We start from the raw sequence: 20,533 nt of genomic DNA, 5'->3' as shown, positions 1-20,533 counted from the left end.
GCTGATTCTATTGTTTAAAGAAAATGTCTAAACCCTTGAATCAATGCGTTTAATTCAGGGGATTGGTATACATCTAGGACTCATGCTCCATGTAAAATGATATCGAGCTTGTAATTCAAATAACTGGCAAGAACAAGCTTGAAGAGAGGAAGGCTTGTAATCAGCCTTGAGCAGACAAAATAGAAGAGAGTAGAACGAGATTGAGATTGAGAGAGAAAGGAATTTTGGAATGATTCAATTAATTCACAAAACCAAAGCTATGTGCAGTGTATATAGCTGTACAAATAGGAATAATAAATGACTAACTAGTGGTGTAGAACTTGGATCTAACAGACTAACTAACCTGCCAGCTATACAAAACTAACTCTACAGCTATACAAAGAAAACTCTTTTTGCTGCATTTCAGTTTCATTTGGCAATGCAAAGATTATGTTACACTCCAAGTGCACCCATATTCTTAAGCTAAGCTCATAATCACATGAAATTTCTTTCCACTACAGTTTTAAGGACCTCCAATTTTTGGATGACCTCTGGATTCAGCATATCCCTTGCTTCCCTAATAAGGGTACCTTCTGTGCTCAAGTGATAAGTATCCACCACAGTCTTTATCCATGTGTGAAGTTTCTCTGGTGTCCTAAAAATTAATAACGAAATGGTCAACACAATTGTAAGTAAATTCTATTTCAATAAGTTTACATTCTGAAATTAATACATATGTATACAAGTTATCAACATCGATTCCTTCAAGTTCTTCTCCAGGTGTAAATGTATCTTTGAGAGCACACAGTTGTTCCTCAGGATCCTCAATTCTAATAAGATATTTGATAATTCGAATCTCTTTTGGCACAAGTCTCTGGAGGTTTCCCACGGCAGTCTTGTATAAATGATAAAGTACATCTTTTACCTGCATACAATAATATAAGAAAATGGTAATAATTACATATAATGTTACGGCAAACATAAATCTGAAATGAGTAGACCCAAATCTGAAATGAGTAGACCCTTTTATGACATCTCTCCTTTAACAAAAATGGAATTCCCAGGTGATTACACTACCAGTGTACCCTAAATAAACTATATTAGTTGCAATAATCATACAAAAATTTCTTAACCTTCGAGCTCATAAAGTTAAGTAGATATATCAACATAGATAGGAATAGGAAAATGCAGATTTCATCATCAATACCTCATCTTTCATCATGTTTGATTCCTTAGCAGCCGACCAAGCTTTGGTGATCATCAATACCAATGTGGAATCAAGTTCTTTTTTTTCAGCCAAGCTGTCTATTTTTCTGCAGGCAGCATCAAGTGAGGGCGAATTGAAAATATCTTGGAATTTCAACTCTGCTTCATTTAACTTTTCCATGCTTTCGGTTGCATCATCAGAGGCTTGTACAGCAGCCAAGCAAATGTTCCCAAGCTTTGCAAGTTCTTGTCACAAAAAAAAAGGAGGGTTATAAACAAACAAATTAATTAAATATGCAGGACTGAACTACCGCCATTAGCATTCTGAGGATCAATTAATATTATTCTAGTTTTTAAGTTTCGATCAAGGGTACTAAAATTTACACAAATTTAAGAGTAAGTTTCTTCTACCTCATTAAAGTTAATTTATGGCAAATGAGAAAAATAATGTAATTGTTCAGAATACGTCCAAAACTCAGAACTGAATGAACTAAATGTGGCTTGATAATTTACAAGACAAGAAATGAAGATGACACATTTTGATATGAGATTGGAAACTAAATCCAAAGTGTTATAGAAAATAGACAAAGATGCTATAAGCCTGTAAAACAAAATCCTACCATTTTGCATTTCAGCATTGTCATAGTAGGATTCAGCTACAGTATGAAGGTGCACAAAGAATTCTTTTGTAAAATCTTTACGACGCTTGGCGACAATGTCAGTAATTCCTGATGGGTCCCCTTTGATCACTTCAAGTAGATTATTATGTCTTTGCACATCCTCATCAATCTGCACAAGAACTTTTTAATAAAATTGCAACATTCCCTACTTTATGCCTCCCAGATAAATACAGCTTACAGTAGGACTGCATTACAAAAATACAATAATGATCATATCCCATTCAAACTGTGGCAAAACAAAAATGGGGGACTGAAAAGCAAGGACATATTATTCCATCCTTTCTTTCTTTCTTTCACACCTTGTCCATGCACATAGCAATATGGTTACACCCTATAAACACTACAAATGGTATATCCTTAAACTCTTAAAGTGCAAGACTATTTCCTTGATACAACCATCTGTCTTGGTAGGCCGTTACAAATGGTGTTTCCAGGGCTTCAAGCTTTGACCTGTAACAAATTTCCAGTATAACAGTGTGGCTTGTACTATCTAACACCTTTTTTATTTCATATTCATTTCTTGTCTTACAAATAGTGCACATGGTAATACCTCTTTAAGCTTCCTTCCAAGGCGGAGCAGCCTCTCCTTCATTGTGGGATCAGCCTCGACATCTGCCCTATCCTGACATCGCTTGAAGAAATGGGGCCTAATGCTGTCCCACTCCCTGCTAAAAGCCAGCAACCTCCTCCAATCGGTAGGTGTGGGCTTGTCAACCATGAAAACACCAATAAGCTTATCACACACCCTAACCATTCGACTCTCATCCAACAGTACCTCTTCTTTTCCACCACCACCGCCACTGCCATCATCAACATCAACACTGCTTCCAGAGGAACTGGCAGAGGACAAGCCTTCACTAACAGTTAGACAGTGCCACAACCTTCCCCCTGCTTTATATCAAAAATAAAAAAATTGTTCACAATGGCAGCCCTATGATCTCTTGAAACATAGAAAACAAACAAAACAAAAGAAAATATGGATAAATTTTGCTCTGCAAGTTTGTATCCCCGTATAGGCATTTATACAAACAGATGGAGTGCAAACTTGAGTACTAGGGTAACTAACAATTGTAATTAACTGAATAATTAAGTGGTTAATTACCTGTGGTAGGAAAATTGAGGCGCGGAAATGAAAGAGAAGTTTTTGAAGGAAAAGCAAGAAATGGAGGAGTAGGTTGGGTAGTGGACAATACTAGAGGAACTGAATAATAGCGCGACGGAAGAATCATTGCGTGTGACTCCATTTAGCAATAACACAAATCCTGAAATACACAATGCTCTCTTAATTCCAAATTAAACTTGAAAAGTTCAAAATCACACCATGTATTCAAAAGATAAATAAATAAGGTAATCATATTCTGGTACACATAGAAGCCTGAACAGGAGTGATTAAGATAAAAGTTAATATCAAAAGTGGTGCTTTACAATCCTAGACTACCTACAGCCATCAAATACGGCTAAAATTGACATCAGGATGTGTAGCATCATGTAATTCGCTCAAGTGAATCCTATTGAAGAAAACTTGAAAGTTGAAACTTGAAACCAATCCAAAAATTGATAGTCCAACATAATGCTGCTCAATGTAGCTAGACTAATACAGAAAAGTCACAGAGTTTAGCAAATCATTGTATCAGAAGACACATCATTAGACATGTGCAATTCTCAGCAACAAAGTTCCAAGCAGTGAACAAAAAGAAACCCAACATGCACTATCCTTCTCTAATTTACCAGACAAAAACGCCATCAAATCCTCTTCTCAGCCCCACAACCCCTTGCAAAAATAATCAAGAGCATAGTGGAGGGCGGGATCCTGATCATTGATCACTAATGGTAGGGTGCATTTCAAAACAGGAGATTTCAAAATCAATGGATAGATCCCTCAGAAAGCCAAGTATCAACATAGGAGGGGACACAGCTTCAAAATCGAAAACAGGTTTCTCAACCCCTTCACAAGCAAGTTGCGCAGAGGGAGCCCCCATGTATGTTTTGATTTCGATTCCAGTACCCATTACAACAAAGTAACAGCTTATACTGTGCTTCTACCTTCAAGATTACTAAAATTTTTCTCACAAGGAAAAATCCACCTACTGACGGAGAATAGAAAAACAGAAAAACGGCAGAACCAGAGCTAATCAACAATCAAATAATCACTCAATAAAAAATTAAGACCACAAAAAATTCAAATTTTTAATAACCATTCGATGACTTTTGAGCAAAGAACGAAGAACAAAGAATGAAAAAAAAAAATGAAGTCATTGCCTTCGTTCTAAGCAGTCTGAGCAGAGGGGCAGAAGCGCGACCGAGACGGAGACCAGGAGGCGAGCACGACGACTAACGGCGGCAGAGGCGTGGCTGAGCAAACGAAGAGAAGACGGCGGACGGCGAGCTCGAGGAAGAAACTGCACTTGGTTAATGAGGAGAGGGGTTGGAGACTCGGACTCGACGCCCAGACGAAGACGGTGGTGTTGAGCGGCCGTGGAGGAGGCTCCTGGTAGAATTTGGCTTAGTTTGGTAAAATTTTACTTTTTAAAAGTAAAAATTAATTTTTAAAAGATACCTTTTTAAAATATATAATATTTATGTTTAATAAATTAAATTAAAAATAATTTTAAATAAATATAAATAATAATAAAATAATTTTTAAAATTTAAAAATATTAAAAGACATAAATTTAAAGATTAAATTTAAAAATTAGTTAATATACGAAGTTATATTATTTTTTTAAATTTTAAAAAGCATAACTCAATTTTAAAATACTCCACCTTAGATGTTTTAAAAAATACCTCAACCTTTTAAAAACTGAAAACATAAATACATGATTTTTTTATGCTTTTAAAAAATACAAACACCTATTTAAAAAATTTTACTAAACCAAACCTTTTCTTTTGTTTTGAGATAATCTTCTTTTGAATCAAAGAACGAAATTCAATTGGCCTATCTTTATAAAAAAATTATTTTTGTGAAATAATAAAAAATTAATTTTATCCTATTTTTATTTTGTATTTATTTATAATTTATTTATTATTTTATTATTTTTTCAATTAAATCATAATTAGACTAATAAATTAATAAATTAATAATTAAAACGGTTCAATCACCGATCCAATTTTTAGAACCTTAATTTAGCTTCAGCTTTGGTTCGAAAGGACTTTGGATTGGTAATTTCCTTTGCTTTTCTTATATTATTATATAAGCTGTAGTGCCTGCTTTACCCTCTATTCTTATTTTTTTTTCCTTTAATTTTAGGTTAACAATAATCTTGTAAATGTTATATATTTCATTTTTATTCTCTTTTTGTAACAAAATAATTTAGTTTAGATTCTTATAGTAATATTGAACTAGTCTTTATTATTCTCCTGAAGCGAAAATTCATTGAATATTGCATCAGTAAATTTGCCTTTGCTTGTTTCATAACTTAGAATAGACACGCACAAGCTTTTTCTATATAATAACAAAATAGAGCCCAAAAAAAAAAGAGAAAAAAAAAACATACAAATTATACACTAGCAATTAAGGTTTAAAAAATCGGAACCATTCTAGTTACTAGTTTATGGTTCATTAGTCTAATCGGTTCAACCATGATCCAACCAAAAAACTGTTTTATAATAAAAAAAAAATAAATAAACACCTTACAACATAATTAGTTCTTTATGCACTAACTTTCTTCTTTTTTCTTTTAGTTCATTATTTATTTTTTTAATCCAAACAAAGATTCAACAACAAAAATTCAACAATAATAAAAATTTTATCATTCATTTTATTCAGTTCAAAACAAGATCTAGCTTAACAAAATTCAATAAATAAATTCAGTTTAATGTAGGAGAGAAGACTCAAACATATAGATAAAAGCTCATGTTTTTATATTGAACAAATAAAAGCTCATGCTTTAGTATAATTTTAACAAAGATTAGCAATATTTTAATTTTCAACAGACTGATCACAATTAAGAAACTACACTAGCAATGCCACATCACATCACACCACACAATATATACATAATTCCAACCAAGTTTGGAAAACCAGATCTCTTAGCAGCAATAGATAGAGGTCCTTGTAAAATAGCACCATTAGTAGTGATATTATGTTTTCAAAGACATAATACCATAAGCAAAAAGCTAATTCTTATCGAAATAATCAAATTTTAAAAGGTTGAATAATAGACTAGAATCAACTTTGCCAAACCCAGCAGATAGCATGTTTTCAACTTCAGGACATAAATCCAATTACAAAGCCAAAGCTAAAGAACAAATATGGAAGTAAAGTTATACTTTGGCAGGAGTCTCATTTGAATAAACAAACCATTTTCTCATTTTGATGAATTTATATTTTTTCATATGATTCGGAGAGGAACGAAGCTAATCATTCAACAAGTTAATCATCCAACAATTCAATCTGAGTAGCACTAGCAGTAACAAAGAACCAAGAATGAAAAAATAAAGAAAAAAAAAAGCAATCTAAGTAGCACTAGCAGAATCCTAAACCTTTGTTCTCACATCTGAACAGACCATTAAAAATATGAAGAACAAGCCCTAACAGTGAGCACTGACCTTCGATCTGAGCAGCAGACAAGGACGGCGATCAGTTGAGTGCGACGGCAACCAGGCAACTGCGAGCAGACGAAGACCAGACGACGACCACTGTTATTCCTTCTTCTTCACTTCACCACTGACGACTCACGACAGCACTCTGCCAGATCGAACGAGAAGCAAGGGGGCAGAAAAGGTAACTTGTTTGAGAGTACGATATTTGTAATTTATGTGGTGATTACCACTAGGTTTTTGATTGTGTATGTGGTTTTTTCTTTTTCTTCTTTTCCTTACCAATCATTTGCGTTTCACTACTTACATTGTACATACATAAATTTGTCTCCCCTAATATACAACCACCTGTGGATTTAACAGACCTCAAAGAAGCTCTCATCAAAATCAATCACAATCACTTCCATTTTCACTTTCAATTTTGCTCTCAACTTCATTATTTTCTTCCAAGTTGAATGTGATTTTCATCTCTTGGCCAACTAACTCAGCCAGGTCCTTTCTATTGCAAACTCTGTAACCATCTATAATAGCCTTGAACAAAGACTTGCATGGCTCGATCTCTCCGCCTCTTAGTTGGGTAAATATCCGTTTCACGCCTTCAACCATGCCGGCTTTTCCATAACAACCTACCATATTAATCTAAGTCACAATGTCCGGCTCCAAATGCTTATCCTGCATTTTCATGTATGTCTTCAAGGCCTTGTTGATTTCTCCAGCCGAACCATATGCATAGATTGCCACATTATATGCATAGGAGTCAAGATCAACCTCGGATTCTATGAATGTCTGAATGGATTTAAGCGCCAAATTGTGCATACCAACTAAAGAATATAAAGCAGTGATCGCAGCTTGTCGCGCATAAGGCTTCCCCTCCTTCAGAGATGATTCCAACTGCAAAACTGCTTCAATTGGAAACCCTCCCTTCTTTAATACAGTGAACAACACTTTAAAAGTTCCATCATTTGGCAAAAGCTTCTTAGATATCATCTCATGTATTAGTTCACCACACTCATAAAGCTGTCCATGAGTGGTATAACAAACCTTACCTTATTATATGAAACACAATCCCTCAGTAAACCTAAAAGCCTCATCTCCTCCGCAATCTCAATGGCCTCGTCGATCCTTCCCATATCTTTATAAAGATACATCATTGTCACGTATGAAATCCCATCTGCCCAGCCCTTTTCTCTCAAATTCTTGAAAGCCATCTTGGCTTCGGATACCAATCCGAGATCTGCAAAGAGACTGATCATACTATTGCACGCAACTAAATCAAGACCACCTTCCAAGTTCTGCATCCATTCATAAATCGCTTTTACTCCTTCCAAGTTCCCAACCTTACAATAAGACTTTAGCAAGGATGTCAACACAACTAAATTGGCAGATAATCCGGATTCTTCCATAATGTTGAAATACCAAAGTGCCTCCTCAAGACTACCGTATTCTGCAAATCCGTTTATTAAAGATCCATACACAACCTCATTTGGTTTTACTCCGGCTCGTAGCATTTCCTGGTACACACTGACAGCATCAGAAAGCTGACTGAGACAAGCATAGGATGCAATAACAGCTGAAAAAGTCTGACAATGCGGCTTAAATGACATCCCTTGCATTTCAACCATGAGATCTCTTGCCTGATAGACTAATCAGCACCGGATAACATCTGAATGAGAGAATTATAAGTGCAACCATCAGGCCAACTCCCATGATTCTTCATTCCTCTGAAGACAGAAACAGCTTTGCTGTAAAGTTTTCCTTTGCCATACACTTTGATCAAGATATTGTATTCTATGACATCCCTTCTCTGCCCTGACACACCTCTTTCCCTATAAAACACATTCTCGGCTTCAAGCCAATGTCCCTTTTCAGCAAAAGCATCCATAATTGCAGCACATATACTTGATGATGGTACACCGTTCATTAGAAATTTCTGAAGCATATCATTTGCTTTGTCAAGGGCTCCTTCGTTAACATACATCTCGATGATACCAGGAAGAGAGTGCCCATCGACAGAAACAGAAGATTTCTCCATTTCATCAATCAGAGTTTTCACAACTTAAACCATATTCTTTGAGCATAACGCACCAAGAAGAGCTCTGTGAGTTACATCATCCGGAGAGAGCCCAACATCTCTAATCCTTCTATAACAACAAAGAGCAGCATCAGTATTCCCCGAATTAGCATACAAGGACAGAAGGATATTGTAAGTTTTCGTATCAGGGGATATACCCTTTTCTTCCATTTTATTAAGCAGAGATTCAGCTTCCAACAAATTACCATGACTTCCACAGATAAAGATCATAGTATTAAAAGTGATTGTATCCATTGCCACTCCGGATTTTAACATATCAGCAAAGACTTCGGCAGCATCCTTTAGCCGTCCAGCCTTGCCAGAGTAAAAGATTTACATAAACAACTAGTCTTATATTGCCATATCAAAAAAAAAAAAAAAAATTCAGACCTAAACATATAAATCTAATTAAATAATCATATAAAATATTTTACACTATTAGTATATCAAAACTAAACTCTTTTCTATCCCTTAAAATATCACAAATTTTCCATTTAACCCTTCTATTTATCCTATATTCCATGCCAACTAATGCAAGGACTAAACAGAGATAACAATACCTTTTGAGGGACTAATCTGAATCTGCATTGCAAACATAAATGTTTCCTAAACACATTTGTAAAAGATGTGAGCTCATTTTCCAAATAATGCCATTCTTCTTTCTTGGCGTGCAAGATCCAAATCTGTTTGCAATGGAACTGGGGATACAAAAAAATATTTGTGGCATGAATGGGGAAAGAGCATCCAATTCAGCATTGCCTCAAAAAAACACAAGATTTCAACTTATGTTGGCTTGTAACCACACTCAAGAGAAGCTCTTCAATTTCTGATCTTTCTATCAACTTTCTTCGTCTACAAGGATAATTGATTCATTGCCAATTCCAAGATCCATAAGAGATGATGTGTCGTTGTCGAGCAGCACAGGTAATGGAGAGCCCTGCAAATTCAAAGACATGGCACTACCTCAATACAAACTATATTCTACTTTTCCAGCATATCAGTTTGAAAAGCTTTGTGTCAATCAAGGGAAAATGAAATGATTTTTCAAGATTAAGTCGAGGGTAACTGAATCAGGCAATCGTGATTTGAACAACACATGCTATTTTTTTTTTAATGAAAACAAACCTCTTCTTGAAGAAATAACTTTAGCTTCAATGACTTCAGCTTAAAAAAGCTCTCACAGAGAAATTTCAGCTTACCAACCTGAGAAAAACAAGTTAATTAGAAAAACTGTGTTAGGTCTAAACAGGGTGAACATTACATTAATAAAAGAATAGATTTTCAACCGTAGCTGTTGCTGGCAGCTTCTTTATCAATGGTTTCTTCTCACCCATGGATGCTCCAACACACTTCAAAGTGATAGCTGCATATCCCTATATCAAGTTAATAAAGATATTGCAAGTTTGGAATTTTTTAATTTATTTATTTATTTCAAAAAAAAAAGGATTGAATGCACAGATTCGTCCATAGGTTCATACACAAGAACCCTGAGCCTATTGTTTGTGGGCCTGAAGCTCCAGTTGATGGTCTCTCATCCTCAATTCCATACAAACTCTTAAGCTCAGAAAACCTGTAATGAAGTACATCAGAACATTCACAAAATTATTGATAAATATACAACACGTGTGAATATGCTGAATAATTCTCTTATTCAATTAATTTTATCAAATACTACTCAATAAGAATGCTGGACCAAACCTTCCAAAAACTACTCAATTAATTTTATACCTGGGATGCTGTTTGATTTCTTCAGCATTAGCATGCAACCTCGAGATCACAAGTCGAACATACCTGCATGATAACTGTTAAGTTTTCAAAAATATAAAAAAGAGGATGCCATTTTACATTCGAAGCATGATGAGACGTGATCCTTTAATTGAATTCAGAAACTAACGGTAAGCACATTTGCAAAAACACGTGTAAATTTTAGAAATATCAGAAAGGTAATTAGAGAATAATCACCTAATCTCAGAGTCCTTCCTTTCACGAGGTGTAACCTGGAAGGTAATTAGATATGAATACATTATATCTGATACATGAAGGTATTAAAGATTAGGAGAGATCATCCATCACTTACCTCACTTCCATTAAACACCTTGATTTTTGCTAAACGAGCAATCAAAACAAATCTTGGAACTCCACCACTTGTAGAATCAGCTATTGGGTTCTCAGAAAGCCTAGTTTCCTTTGATGTTGATTAAAATAAAAATGAAAATAAATAATTAGAATAGAACGTTCTCATATGTAACAAACTACTCTAGAAAATCAAGCAAGTCAAAGGTCGGAGAGAGGTGGAAGAAAAAGAGTAACAGAGGAAAGAATAGTCTCTACAGTGAAAAGGAAAGAATAGTCTTACAAGACAGATTAGTTATTTTCTCAATGTAAACTTGCAAGGATAATAGACAAATAAAGAATTAAAAATAAAATGATTCATTACTGAGAAATAGAGTGCAGTTAAGGATAGATCATTGCAACTGTCTGTCTTAAGATTACTTTTCTTTTTTTGAGTGTCTGTGTGTCTGCGTTTTTTTTTTCCGGGAAAAGGGGGGGTTCTTCAAACTTGCTCGGCTTTGGAATGTTGGATAAGCTTCGAGAAGGGAAAGCTTTAATTTATGTTGCTGTCTTTCCTAGTTTCCATTTTTTGTTTATAAATAAATTTCAGCCTCAAGGGTGAGTCTTGGTGTTATGGTAAATTATGAATTCATAATCCGACTCCATCCATGTGATGTAAAGAAAGCAGTTCCAGAGGAATATACACCAAAAAAAATGTGTTTACAAGAAGCAAGAGATACAATAACTCAATCAGACATGAAAGACATGCTCAAAAAATACTCAGAATAATTATAGCTACAAAATAATTTGAAATATTGCATCCCCAATTCATCATTTCTAACAAATTATTTGATATAACAGTCAATGGCCCCGGCTCATTGTCATAGATACAGCACAGCAGCCATGCCATGCCATGCATAACTAAGAAGTACACGATGCAAGGTATATGAAACTTCACAGTATAAAGCTTACCACCAAGTTAGGGAACAAGTTTAATGAGTCAATAGAGACCAGATCACCGATGTTGTTATCACCTGAACGAAGAATCAGAGATTTAAAGTCAATAGATGTCCACAATCTGTATTTCGTGCAGGATGATGAGCATCATCAAGAGAAATACTACCTAATAGAAGGCAGTGCAAATTTTGAAAGGGCTTATAGCTTGTGGCTTCCAATTCATTCTGCTGGCCGTTATCTGGATATAAGATAGAATTCAAACAATTCTTGTTCAAATAAAGCTGTTCCAAACTGAAACAAAACATAACAAACCATGAAAATTTAGAACAGTAAGAGACTTAAAACCAAATCTACTCAGAAGTAGAGGTAGTGATTAGTGAAGAGAATACATACATCACAAAGGAGGTAAATACTCGTTGCCAGGTCTAAGATACAATCTATCTGTACTTCCAGTAATACAGATACCACCTATGACTTTAACCACATTTCACTTTAATCATACAATTTCACTCTGGTGCTAAGCACTTAAAATAAGTAGTTACCTTAAATATTAAGTGGTTAGATAAATAAATAAATGGTCACTAAAGTCAAATGTGGTTAAAATGGTATCAGTCCAACCTGGAGTTAAGAATGTATTATAGAATTGAAAACATTTTGCCATAACCAACCATCTTAGTTGAGAAAGCTTCATGACTTCATCCCATTCAGCTATACAATTATCATCCAAATTCAATAGACGCAAAGAATTAAATCCTTGAACAAAGGAGGATGACATAGGCTGAAAAAAAAAAAGATAGAAGGCTAAAATTTTGTGTACTTCATACAAATGACAAAAGGAAAAACATAGAGCAATATAAGATTAAACATTAAAGTAAAAACCAAACTACGCTTATTATTTCCATCCAAAAACAATTAAAATTAATACACTTCAACATCAATTAAGTATCAATAATAATAATAATTAAAAAAAAAAAAAAAAAAAAAACTTGCTGCCCCGCTACATGTAAAACGACAAACCTTTGAGCAGATGAGCAATAAAGGCTGAGAAAATGCTAAAGAAAGAAGAATATATCAACAATGCTATTCCCTCCTTTAATGGGTTTCCATTCTAAGACTATGATTTAGAGAAATCTTGCAGTGTGATTGAAATGATTCAATTTCTAATGTTTATTAAACTGCTCTCCATAGTTTAGAAACGGGTACTCATGAGAGGATATCTAAGTGTACAGCCGTTAAGATATTTAACAAGAATAATGAACTAAAAACAAAATGTACCAGTACTCTGCTTATATTGTTTCCGATAAGATGTAGCTCTGCAATAGCTGTCAATGATTGTCTAAACAATTCAACCTGCCCAGTTAAACAGGAAAATTTTAACGGCTCCTAACTAACATGATGGGAATTTAAGTAGCAGATATAAGTTCGGGAAAGATATAGAAAGGAACCTGCTCCCAATCTACACCAGTATTATTTAAAACTAGAATGCTGATGCTTTCCAGTGGTGGAAGTTCTGATTTATATGGTGACATTAAGTTGTTAGATAAGTTGAGAGCCTGCAAAGCAGGTAACTGACCACAAATTTTGCCAACATCCTGCAAAAACATAAATAAAAAGGATACTGAATAATAATTGTTGTCAATCAATATATTTTGCTATACAAAATAAGCAGAAAGAAATTTACATATAATCACTTACTAATGAGCTCTCTAAGAGATGAATAGAGGGAAAACTAAGCCAATAAGAGAGGAAGTTGGGCTTGCTTGTTTTGGTTTCCATCTATTATTTTTCTGAAAGTGAAAGAAATACTGAAACTAGAAAAGGAAGCAAGGAACAGGATTTTAATGTTTTTACAGTTTTAAATCTTCTGTTTTTCAACAAGATCCTCAAAAGGCAAAACATGAAATGTGAGAAATGAAAAGAAAATAACTATAAAAACAAATAGTAGGACCAGCCATTAATTAGTTCCATTAGTGTGAGGAACTTGGGCAGTTTGCATGAGGTCATAAGTTTACAACTCAAGGCAACAATTACACCATTTAAGAGCTGTTAATAGTATAGAAATTGAGGTGGTGGTAAGAAAATAACATATGTCACAAACCTTCTAACCACAATCTGAATATTTAAACATAAAGAAAATTTCTTAACACAAGATTCAGACTAAATATATTTGAGTTTACCAACTACCAGCAAAAGACCATGTGTAATTTTCATGAATAAAAGCTCTGGGTAAGATATGAATGGTGTGTTAAAAATTAGCAGACTCAATGCTACAGCCTTAGTCAAGATACAATTGTGGAAAAAAAAAACCAGGTTACGTACCTTCCAATCCGAAAGCAGGTTCCCAGTCAGGTCAAGTTCCTTCATATCTATTGGGGAAAAATGGGGAGAAAAAGAGTTTCCTCATCAATATTGCAGTTTGATATTTTGGACTTCTTTATATGATAAAATGCAGTTTCTAGTCATAACTTAAGGTAGAAGTAGATAATAAGAACTTCAGGTAAAAGCAACTAATTCACCACTACTACAATTTTATCATGAAAAAAGAAAATAGTGAAAAAAAAAAAAAGAAAGAATACTTCTAAAATGGATCGGGTTATGTTTCATTCAATTTTTATGAGAAATGAAACAGAAGTGCTCCAGAGTCAAGCTTACTTGGGACTGTAGTATTAATCTGGTATGGAATTCCAGGGAAACTAACACCCATATACGCCAATGATGCATTGGTTAACTCCTCAAATCGACTTAGTTTATCTTGAATTTTATCTTTACCCACAAGTTGAATAGATACTCGATTGTTGCTAGTTGAAAGGACGTACATTTCATCTGCTAAAAAAAAGGGGGGGAGTACTATCATATTTTATGTTTGGTGGGAGTCACATGTGAGAAATTATATACAGAAGAAATATTAAACTGTCATTTGTCAGCAAATAATTCTAGAATGAAAAGAAGTTTGAAAAGAATAATATATGCCTTATTATTTCTCACCCAAGGCTTCATATCATACCACTAGCATTGCATTTTTATTCCATACTACTTTAGGAAACCAGAGCATGGATATGTTAACAAAACTTAAATATTAGCAAAAGGCATACCCTCTTCATCACTAGTTGATTTACTTCGGTATCTTTTTTCAAGAGCCTCAAGCAATGAAATCCCTTGGCTCAAATTCGGAGCACGAACCAATGACCCTGATCTTTCAGACTTTGCATGAAAGTATCGGACACCATTGATGGATCCATCATGTTTGCCTTCTCCATTATCCCAGTCAACTCCAACCCATGTGCCTGAATAGCCTTCTACAGGCCCCACATACTTAACTGTACCAATTCTCCTTGAATCACCCGATGAATGTACTCGTTGGCCCACCCTGAATCCATGACTTGAGTCAGGGGAGTCCTGCATCTTTTGTTAAAGCTGGCGAGAATTCCTCTACTGAAAATTTAATAAGTCAATGAGATGAATCAGTGAACAAGCTAGTGATTATTTAATAAGCAATCAAGTTAAAATAGCAAGATGACAGGAACATCTTCTGGAATGTTGTAAGCCAATAGTATGACAATATAACCTACAACACCATCAATTATTCTAACACTGAATACAATATACCAGTAACTTATCACAAAAAAATGCCACACAAAATCTCATGAGAAGTACCAAAAGAAGTGAAGGAAGTTCTAATTAAAGGAGTGGCTGAAGCTATCCCAACCTACTCACTTATATTCCATAGATTGAATTGAAGTCCCCCTCTCTCAGCCACCTCCTCCTTACTTAGGCATTCTAAATTTAATAACCTATTGACTAATGTAGCTCAAATCAGGACTAAGGAAATGGCAATCAGTTAGAATTCCAACAGAATAAAATCATATCATATCTATTTTTCAAGCAATCTGATCACACCCCAGAACTCAAATCTCGCTTTGAATTGAAATTTCAAAGTTGGAATATCCAAATATAGGATTAGATTATGTTAGAATAGGACGCTGCAATTAGAGCTAGCATAGAGTAACCCCCTTCCAGGCTTCTACAGCTGGAATAGGGAACTCAACAAAAACCCACATCAGAAGCGTTCAAAATCAAAGGAAGAACAACACAAGCAGCAGTGTTTGTTAGGTTTTCACAATTAACTTTGAGCGGGGAGTGAGGGAGTATTACCTTTGCGGGGAAACCTTCTTAGAGTGGTTGAGTATGGTAGCAATGGCTGGTGAAGGTGATGGTGGGGGTGGCGATGGAGAAGGGTATTTTTGGTAATTAAAAAAAAAGGAAGGGGACGGAGTTATAACTATCTATTGTATCCATCGTTATCAGAACTGAACCGATAATTAAACCGATCATAGTACTGGGTCACTGCTTCAACCGATGAGCTACTAGTTGAACCGGTTGACTCAGCCTCAAATCAAACAAAAAAAAGAGAGTAGCAATAGCAAATTATGTAGTCAGAACTGATAAAAACACAGCAAAAGCATTCATGAGATAAAATCCATTCATAGCTTCTAAAGCATGAAATGGGAGGTATAAAATGAAATATATATTCTGATATAGTCATCAAATCTTGGCAACTGGTCCAATCGAGTGTGTGTCCAGCAAGATCTTGAGGACAGATCAGTGGAATGTTTACCTGCCCTATTATACATCAAAGCAGTCTTTTGGATAATCACAAAAAGCATGGGACGTGTATATCTCCATGGATTTAAATGCTTACAGCAATCTCACCAAGTAATAGATAACCACGATACCAGTATGACAGTAAGCAGCTACATTATAGGCAGTAATCGGGCGTTCTTATCTAAACAGATTCACAGTCACAGAACCTATTATCTAATCAGTACAAGTAATCATCAATTTATCTAAACCTATTAGCATCAATTTATCTAAAGCTACATTAAAAATGAAGATACTAAGCATAAAAAATTAATAGAGATCGAAGAATAACTTAAAAAAATGAAACAAAACTCACCTACAGAAGCAGAAGTTGAGTCAGGGACGGAGCAGCTTCGGAGTTCGGAGCTTCAGCACAGCCACGCGCAGTGGACGACGAGACACACGGCACGGAGGAGCCAAGACGGAGGAAGGAGAGCGGAGACTGGCGACTCGGAGGAAGGAGAGGCGACCTCCGTTGGCTGACCGGCGCGGTGAGTGAGGTACGAAGGACAGAGAATCGGAGATGAGTTGGGGAGAGAAACCCGACGGTTATGGGCTGGGAAATTGGATTCTTTTCAAAAAAAAAAAATCTTGAAAAATTTACCAAATTTTACTGGTGAAAACTCGGGTGTACCTAAACTTAACGGTGGAGAATTATTGAATTATTTAACAGATTTAATTAAATTGTTATTTATTAATTTTACAACAATTGAATGCACCTGAGCTTTTAATTTTTTTAATTATTAAAAAAATATTTTTATCATTAAAATTATTTAAAAAAATAACTAAATTTTTTATTAAAAATAAATATATTTTAAAATTATTTATTTATTATAAACATATCTTTTATTTAATTATTTATTATATTCAAATTTTTATTAATACATTTTTTATTTATACCAAAAATTTATTGTTCTAATTTACCAATATACCATTATAAATTTTTTAACTTTTTAATTATCATTGTGATAAGACGCAATTGCAACTTTTACATATTTATGTAAATCGTTACTGGTAGCAGCGAATTTTAGAAATTTCTGTTGTCAACTGTTTTAACTCTGTAACTTCTATTCGACCTAAACTTCGCAAGTCGCGACTAGTACTAGTATACTAATATTTATGTCTATTCCATTTTATTCTATGCTTCCTTATATGCTTTAGTTATTTATCCGTAATCTGAACGCGTTTATTTTCTATGCTTCGATACGAGAGTGCATTTTTTTTTACTTTTTTTCTTTTCAAACTTCTCATTTAATAATTCCTTCAATTACACAAATAAATATATATTATTATTCCACCCTGAGTCGTATCACCTCAATATCGTTGACTTATGATTCGAGTATAATGATTTGTATATTAAGGTGTTACATTATAGTATCAAAGCAGTTCATCTTCATGAGCTTGAGAGATGGAACTGCTTATACTTCAATGCATAATCTGAGTCTGTACTTACTAATTAGGATATCTAACTGATACGTCTAACATAAAGTTCATGAGCATACCTTTGATAAATTAAAGTACTTAACTCGAGTATAAAGATCTGTATATTAGGCTATTACATATGGCAAATTGAATATTTGAGCAAGGGTGTCGTGTTCTTCCCCCTTTTCCTTCACTGTTCAGCGTGTTTTCCTTGTGTTTGGGGAAGAAGAGCTTATGCTCTTAATTAATGGGTAAGTGGGTTGGGCCTTCAGATTGATTTGGGCCTAATTCAATCGGTTCGGTTCGTTTAGCTCAATTTTAGGTCAAAAATTCAAAATTTTTAAAATTAATGTTAAAATTTATATTTTAATTATTTCTACTTTATTAAATTAAAAAATATAATTTTTTAATTTTTTTAACTAATAATTAATTTATTGGTTAATTATTTGTTAATTTTGCGGGCTTTACATTAAACTTTATGTATTTTTATTATAATTAATGTTCATCAATATTAAACTAATAAAAAAATAATTTAAGTAACATTTTTTTAGAAGAAAAATGAGTTCTTTTCAATTTGAAAATATACTCTCTTTTAAAATTATATTTTGTACTATAATCAATATTAAAAATAATTTTTTATTAATAAAAAAGTTATAAATTTTTAAATACGGTAAATACTGTTAACGAAGAGAAAACTTACATCCTAATCATGAAAAAAGGGCTAATAAAAAAGTTAAGAGAGGGTTCAGTAAGGCAGTGGCGCTGCCATAATATTCAATAGTAGAAATTACGAAAATATAGACGATAACATAGTTCGTACTCATGGAGAAGAAAAGAGAGAAAAACAAAAACATATTTATTATTATAAACTTAATGCACTAAAAAAAAGTGAAAAAATTTATAACATAAAAAGATTAATATGAAGTGTTACTTAAATTATTTTTTTATTAATTTAATATTGATGATAATTAAATATAGTAAGAATACATAAGTAGTATATAAATCGATCTAGTCAAAACTTTAAATTCAACAATAATAAAACTAACTCTTATCTTTCAATGTTTTTAAATTCAATTAAAAAATTTCAAAAAACTCAACAAATACAAAGCCCATACTCATGTTCAATAAGGTGAATTATATGGTAAAGATGTAAGTTTATAAATCTTTTTTTTTTATGGGATGAAAGAGAGATTGAAAAATGTAGGACCCACATTTTGAATAACAATAAAATAATAAAAAATAACTATAAAAAGAATTTATTTTTTTCTTTATATCACTCAATCTGTATAGAGAGTACCCCGTTTAATATTATATAAATTTTTTCAATTTTTCCATTTTATTTCAAAATCGAATCAATAAGATAAGCATGTAAGAAGCTGATCTAGTCGTATTACCAGATTTTTTTAAGTTAGTTGTCTCAGTTTTTTTCAAAACAACAGATTTAATGGATAAATATATATGATTCATTTTAATATATATTTTATATTTTATATTAATAGATTAATTTTAGTGGTTAATTTTGGTGTAAATATAAAAAAAAATATAATGTACAGATACAAATATTTAAAGATTTACAGATATTCTTAATAGAAAAAGGCAGTGACAATATGTATCCATGAGCTATGAGAATGGGAGCAGCGTAAAATTGTGCAGAGAAAGATTTGTGCAGAACCTACCTCAGAGTCGAACTTCCTACACTAGAACGGTATATGGCTCCGTTTGGTTTTAATTTTTTTTTGGACAATGTCCAAATATAGTTGGACCATTGCATGCCTTTGCCTTTGCAATGAATGGGCCCGAGAATAAGAAAGTAATCAAATGAAGGCCTTGGGTGATATATCCGGTTTTATGGGCAGGAAAAAGGATATTCTATGAAGAGTGTGTTTGAAAACTCGTTGGAAGAGAAGAAGTACGTTTAGATTTTTTGAAAGTTTCAACTTTTGGTTTGACAAATTTTTTTTTCATGAACGAATAAGCGATTTTGCTACCAAAACTAACGTTTATAAGAAGCAATTATTTTTAGCTTCTGCGTTTTTCTAACGGGCTTTTAGTCATGGATACTAACTATGTATTTATCTTTTACCAACTTTATCCTTCATGTCTGTTATTATATTATTTATAAAATTCTTGTTATTTTTATTTATATGAGCTCTATTTTTCTATTTTTTATTTTTTTCAACTGTTTGTTTGATATTATACACTTTTATAATTGTGATTTTTGTGTATTATGTTTGTTATTATTTTCTTATAATATAATTTAATGATTCTATTAGGTAAAGTAAATTAAACAAAAATTTAATTGTAAATAATAATAATTGTAAAAAATTATAGCATACTAAAAAAAGAGTACTAAAATATATTATATAAAAAGATCATCAAGAATTTTTAGATTTGTTTCGATTACTATAAAGTAAATATTTAATTTTTTATTATTTTTAGTACTCTCTTTTATAATTATAATTCTCATATACTATGTTTTAGTGTAATTTTTTATAATATAGATTATGCTTCCATTAAAAAAATCAATTAAATAAAAAATTAATCATAGATAATAATAAAATCATAAACGTTGGATTCCAAATTAATATTAAGAATAAGATTATTGAGAATACTAGAATAAGAGTACGATGTAAAAAAATACTAAAGTACATTCTTAGTTAATACTTAAAAAAATGTAACATATTTGATTAAATATTCTTTTATATATATATATATATATATATATATATATATATATATATATATATCTAAAATTTATATTGTTTTATTTTTATTTAAAAATATATTTGATCTATTTTTATATGTTACTTTTATTTTAGTAAGTAAATATTAATTTTATTATAAAATTAACTAATAAGATCTATTTAAATATTTAAATTAAAATGATAGGATAATATAAAAAAATTATTTAAGTTGAGGTCTATTTTAGTAATTTTTTATCTAGAAGTGATTTTGAATAATATAAGCCAAACAACATTTATTTTACAATA

The 20,533-nt window shown here is 32.8% G+C and overlaps 2 protein-coding genes and 1 pseudogene across 12 annotated transcripts; all 3 read right to left on the bottom strand.

Annotated features, from left to right (window-relative positions):
* Positions 1 to 206: 206 nt before the first annotated feature.
* LOC112707648 (uncharacterized protein At4g37920) lies at positions 207 to 6,583 on the bottom strand. Of its 6 annotated transcripts, none has more exons than XM_072201410.1 (7): positions 6,413 to 6,583; positions 2,968 to 3,127; positions 2,416 to 2,756; positions 1,806 to 1,974; positions 1,187 to 1,431; positions 723 to 904; positions 207 to 634 (listed from the first exon to the last, which is right to left on the bottom strand). In XM_072201410.1, exons 2-7 carry the CDS (start codon positions 3,107 to 3,109, stop codon positions 475 to 477), a joined length of 1,239 nt encoding a protein of 412 aa, XP_072057511.1. In that variant the 5' UTR covers positions 3,110 to 3,127; positions 6,413 to 6,583; the 3' UTR covers positions 207 to 474. The 6 variants fall into 6 exon arrangements, with proteins under 6 accessions (XP_072057511.1, XP_072057512.1, XP_072057515.1 ...); XM_072201411.1 differs by lacking the exon at positions 6,413 to 6,583 and adding an exon at positions 4,125 to 4,399 and having other exon boundaries at positions 2,416 to 2,753; XM_072201414.1 differs by lacking the exon at positions 6,413 to 6,583 and adding an exon at positions 4,125 to 4,370 and having other exon boundaries at positions 734 to 904; positions 2,416 to 2,753.
* Positions 6,150 to 9,223, bottom strand: LOC112705403 (pentatricopeptide repeat-containing protein At1g73710-like; annotated as a pseudogene).
* LOC112707647 (tubulin-folding cofactor E) lies at positions 6,150 to 16,736 on the bottom strand. 6 transcript variants are annotated; one of them, XR_011864880.1, is made up of 18 exons: positions 16,438 to 16,736; positions 15,636 to 15,870; positions 14,576 to 14,915; positions 14,136 to 14,306; positions 13,803 to 13,849; positions 12,929 to 13,075; positions 12,759 to 12,833; positions 12,152 to 12,261; positions 11,650 to 11,774; positions 11,499 to 11,560; positions 10,552 to 10,659; positions 10,437 to 10,471; positions 10,203 to 10,265; positions 9,953 to 10,044; positions 9,761 to 9,837; positions 9,600 to 9,677; positions 9,035 to 9,411; positions 6,150 to 8,789 (listed from the first exon to the last, which is right to left on the bottom strand). XR_011864880.1 is itself a non-coding variant. In XM_072201409.1 (17 exons), exons 3-17 carry the CDS (start codon positions 14,883 to 14,885, stop codon positions 9,313 to 9,315), a joined length of 1,599 nt encoding a protein of 532 aa, XP_072057510.1. In that variant the 5' UTR covers positions 14,886 to 14,915; positions 15,636 to 15,870; positions 16,438 to 16,736; the 3' UTR covers positions 8,858 to 9,312. The 6 variants fall into 6 exon arrangements, 3 of the variants coding, with proteins under 3 accessions (XP_072057510.1, XP_025615279.2, XP_025615277.1); XR_011864879.1 differs by lacking the exon at positions 15,636 to 15,870 and having other exon boundaries at positions 6,150 to 8,544; positions 8,633 to 8,789; XR_011864878.1 differs by lacking the exon at positions 15,636 to 15,870.
* Positions 16,737 to 20,533: the final 3,797 nt, after the last annotated feature.

The sequence above is a fragment of the Arachis hypogaea genome, chromosome 8 (genome assembly GCF_003086295.3).
Source record: "Arachis hypogaea cultivar Tifrunner chromosome 8, arahy.Tifrunner.gnm2.J5K5, whole genome shotgun sequence".
NCBI classification, from domain to species: Eukaryota; Viridiplantae; Streptophyta; class Magnoliopsida; order Fabales; family Fabaceae; genus Arachis; species Arachis hypogaea.
The sequence above is the reverse complement of the archived record's forward strand: the minus strand, read 5'-3'. Positions and strand labels throughout refer to the sequence as shown.

Bases quoted from the DNA above. Each gene is read 5' to 3' on its own strand.
- LOC112707648 (XM_072201410.1), bottom strand. From the start codon at position 3,109: ATGGAGTCACACGCAATGATTCTTCCGTCGCGCTATTATTCAGTTCCT. The intron at 1,975-2,415 runs GTATTACCATGT...GTTCTTGTGCAG, and splicing joins TTGGAAGGAAGCTTAAAGAG to ATTGATGAGGATGTGCAAAG. The intron at 1,432-1,805 runs GTAGGATTTTGT...TTTTGTGACAAG, and splicing joins CAATGCTGAAATGCAAAATG to AACTTGCAAAGCTTGGGAAC.
- LOC112707647 (XM_025759494.3), bottom strand. From the start codon at position 14,885: ATGCAGGACTCCCCTGACTCAAGTCATGGATTCAGGGTGGGCCAACGA. The intron at 14,310-14,575 runs GTATGCCTTTTG...CCTTTTTTTTAG, and splicing joins ATCAACTAGTGATGAAGAGG to CAGATGAAATGTACGTCCTT. The intron at 12,262-12,758 runs GTACATTTTGTT...TTTTTTTTTCAG, and splicing joins ACAATATAAGCAGAGTACTG to CCTATGTCATCCTCCTTTGT.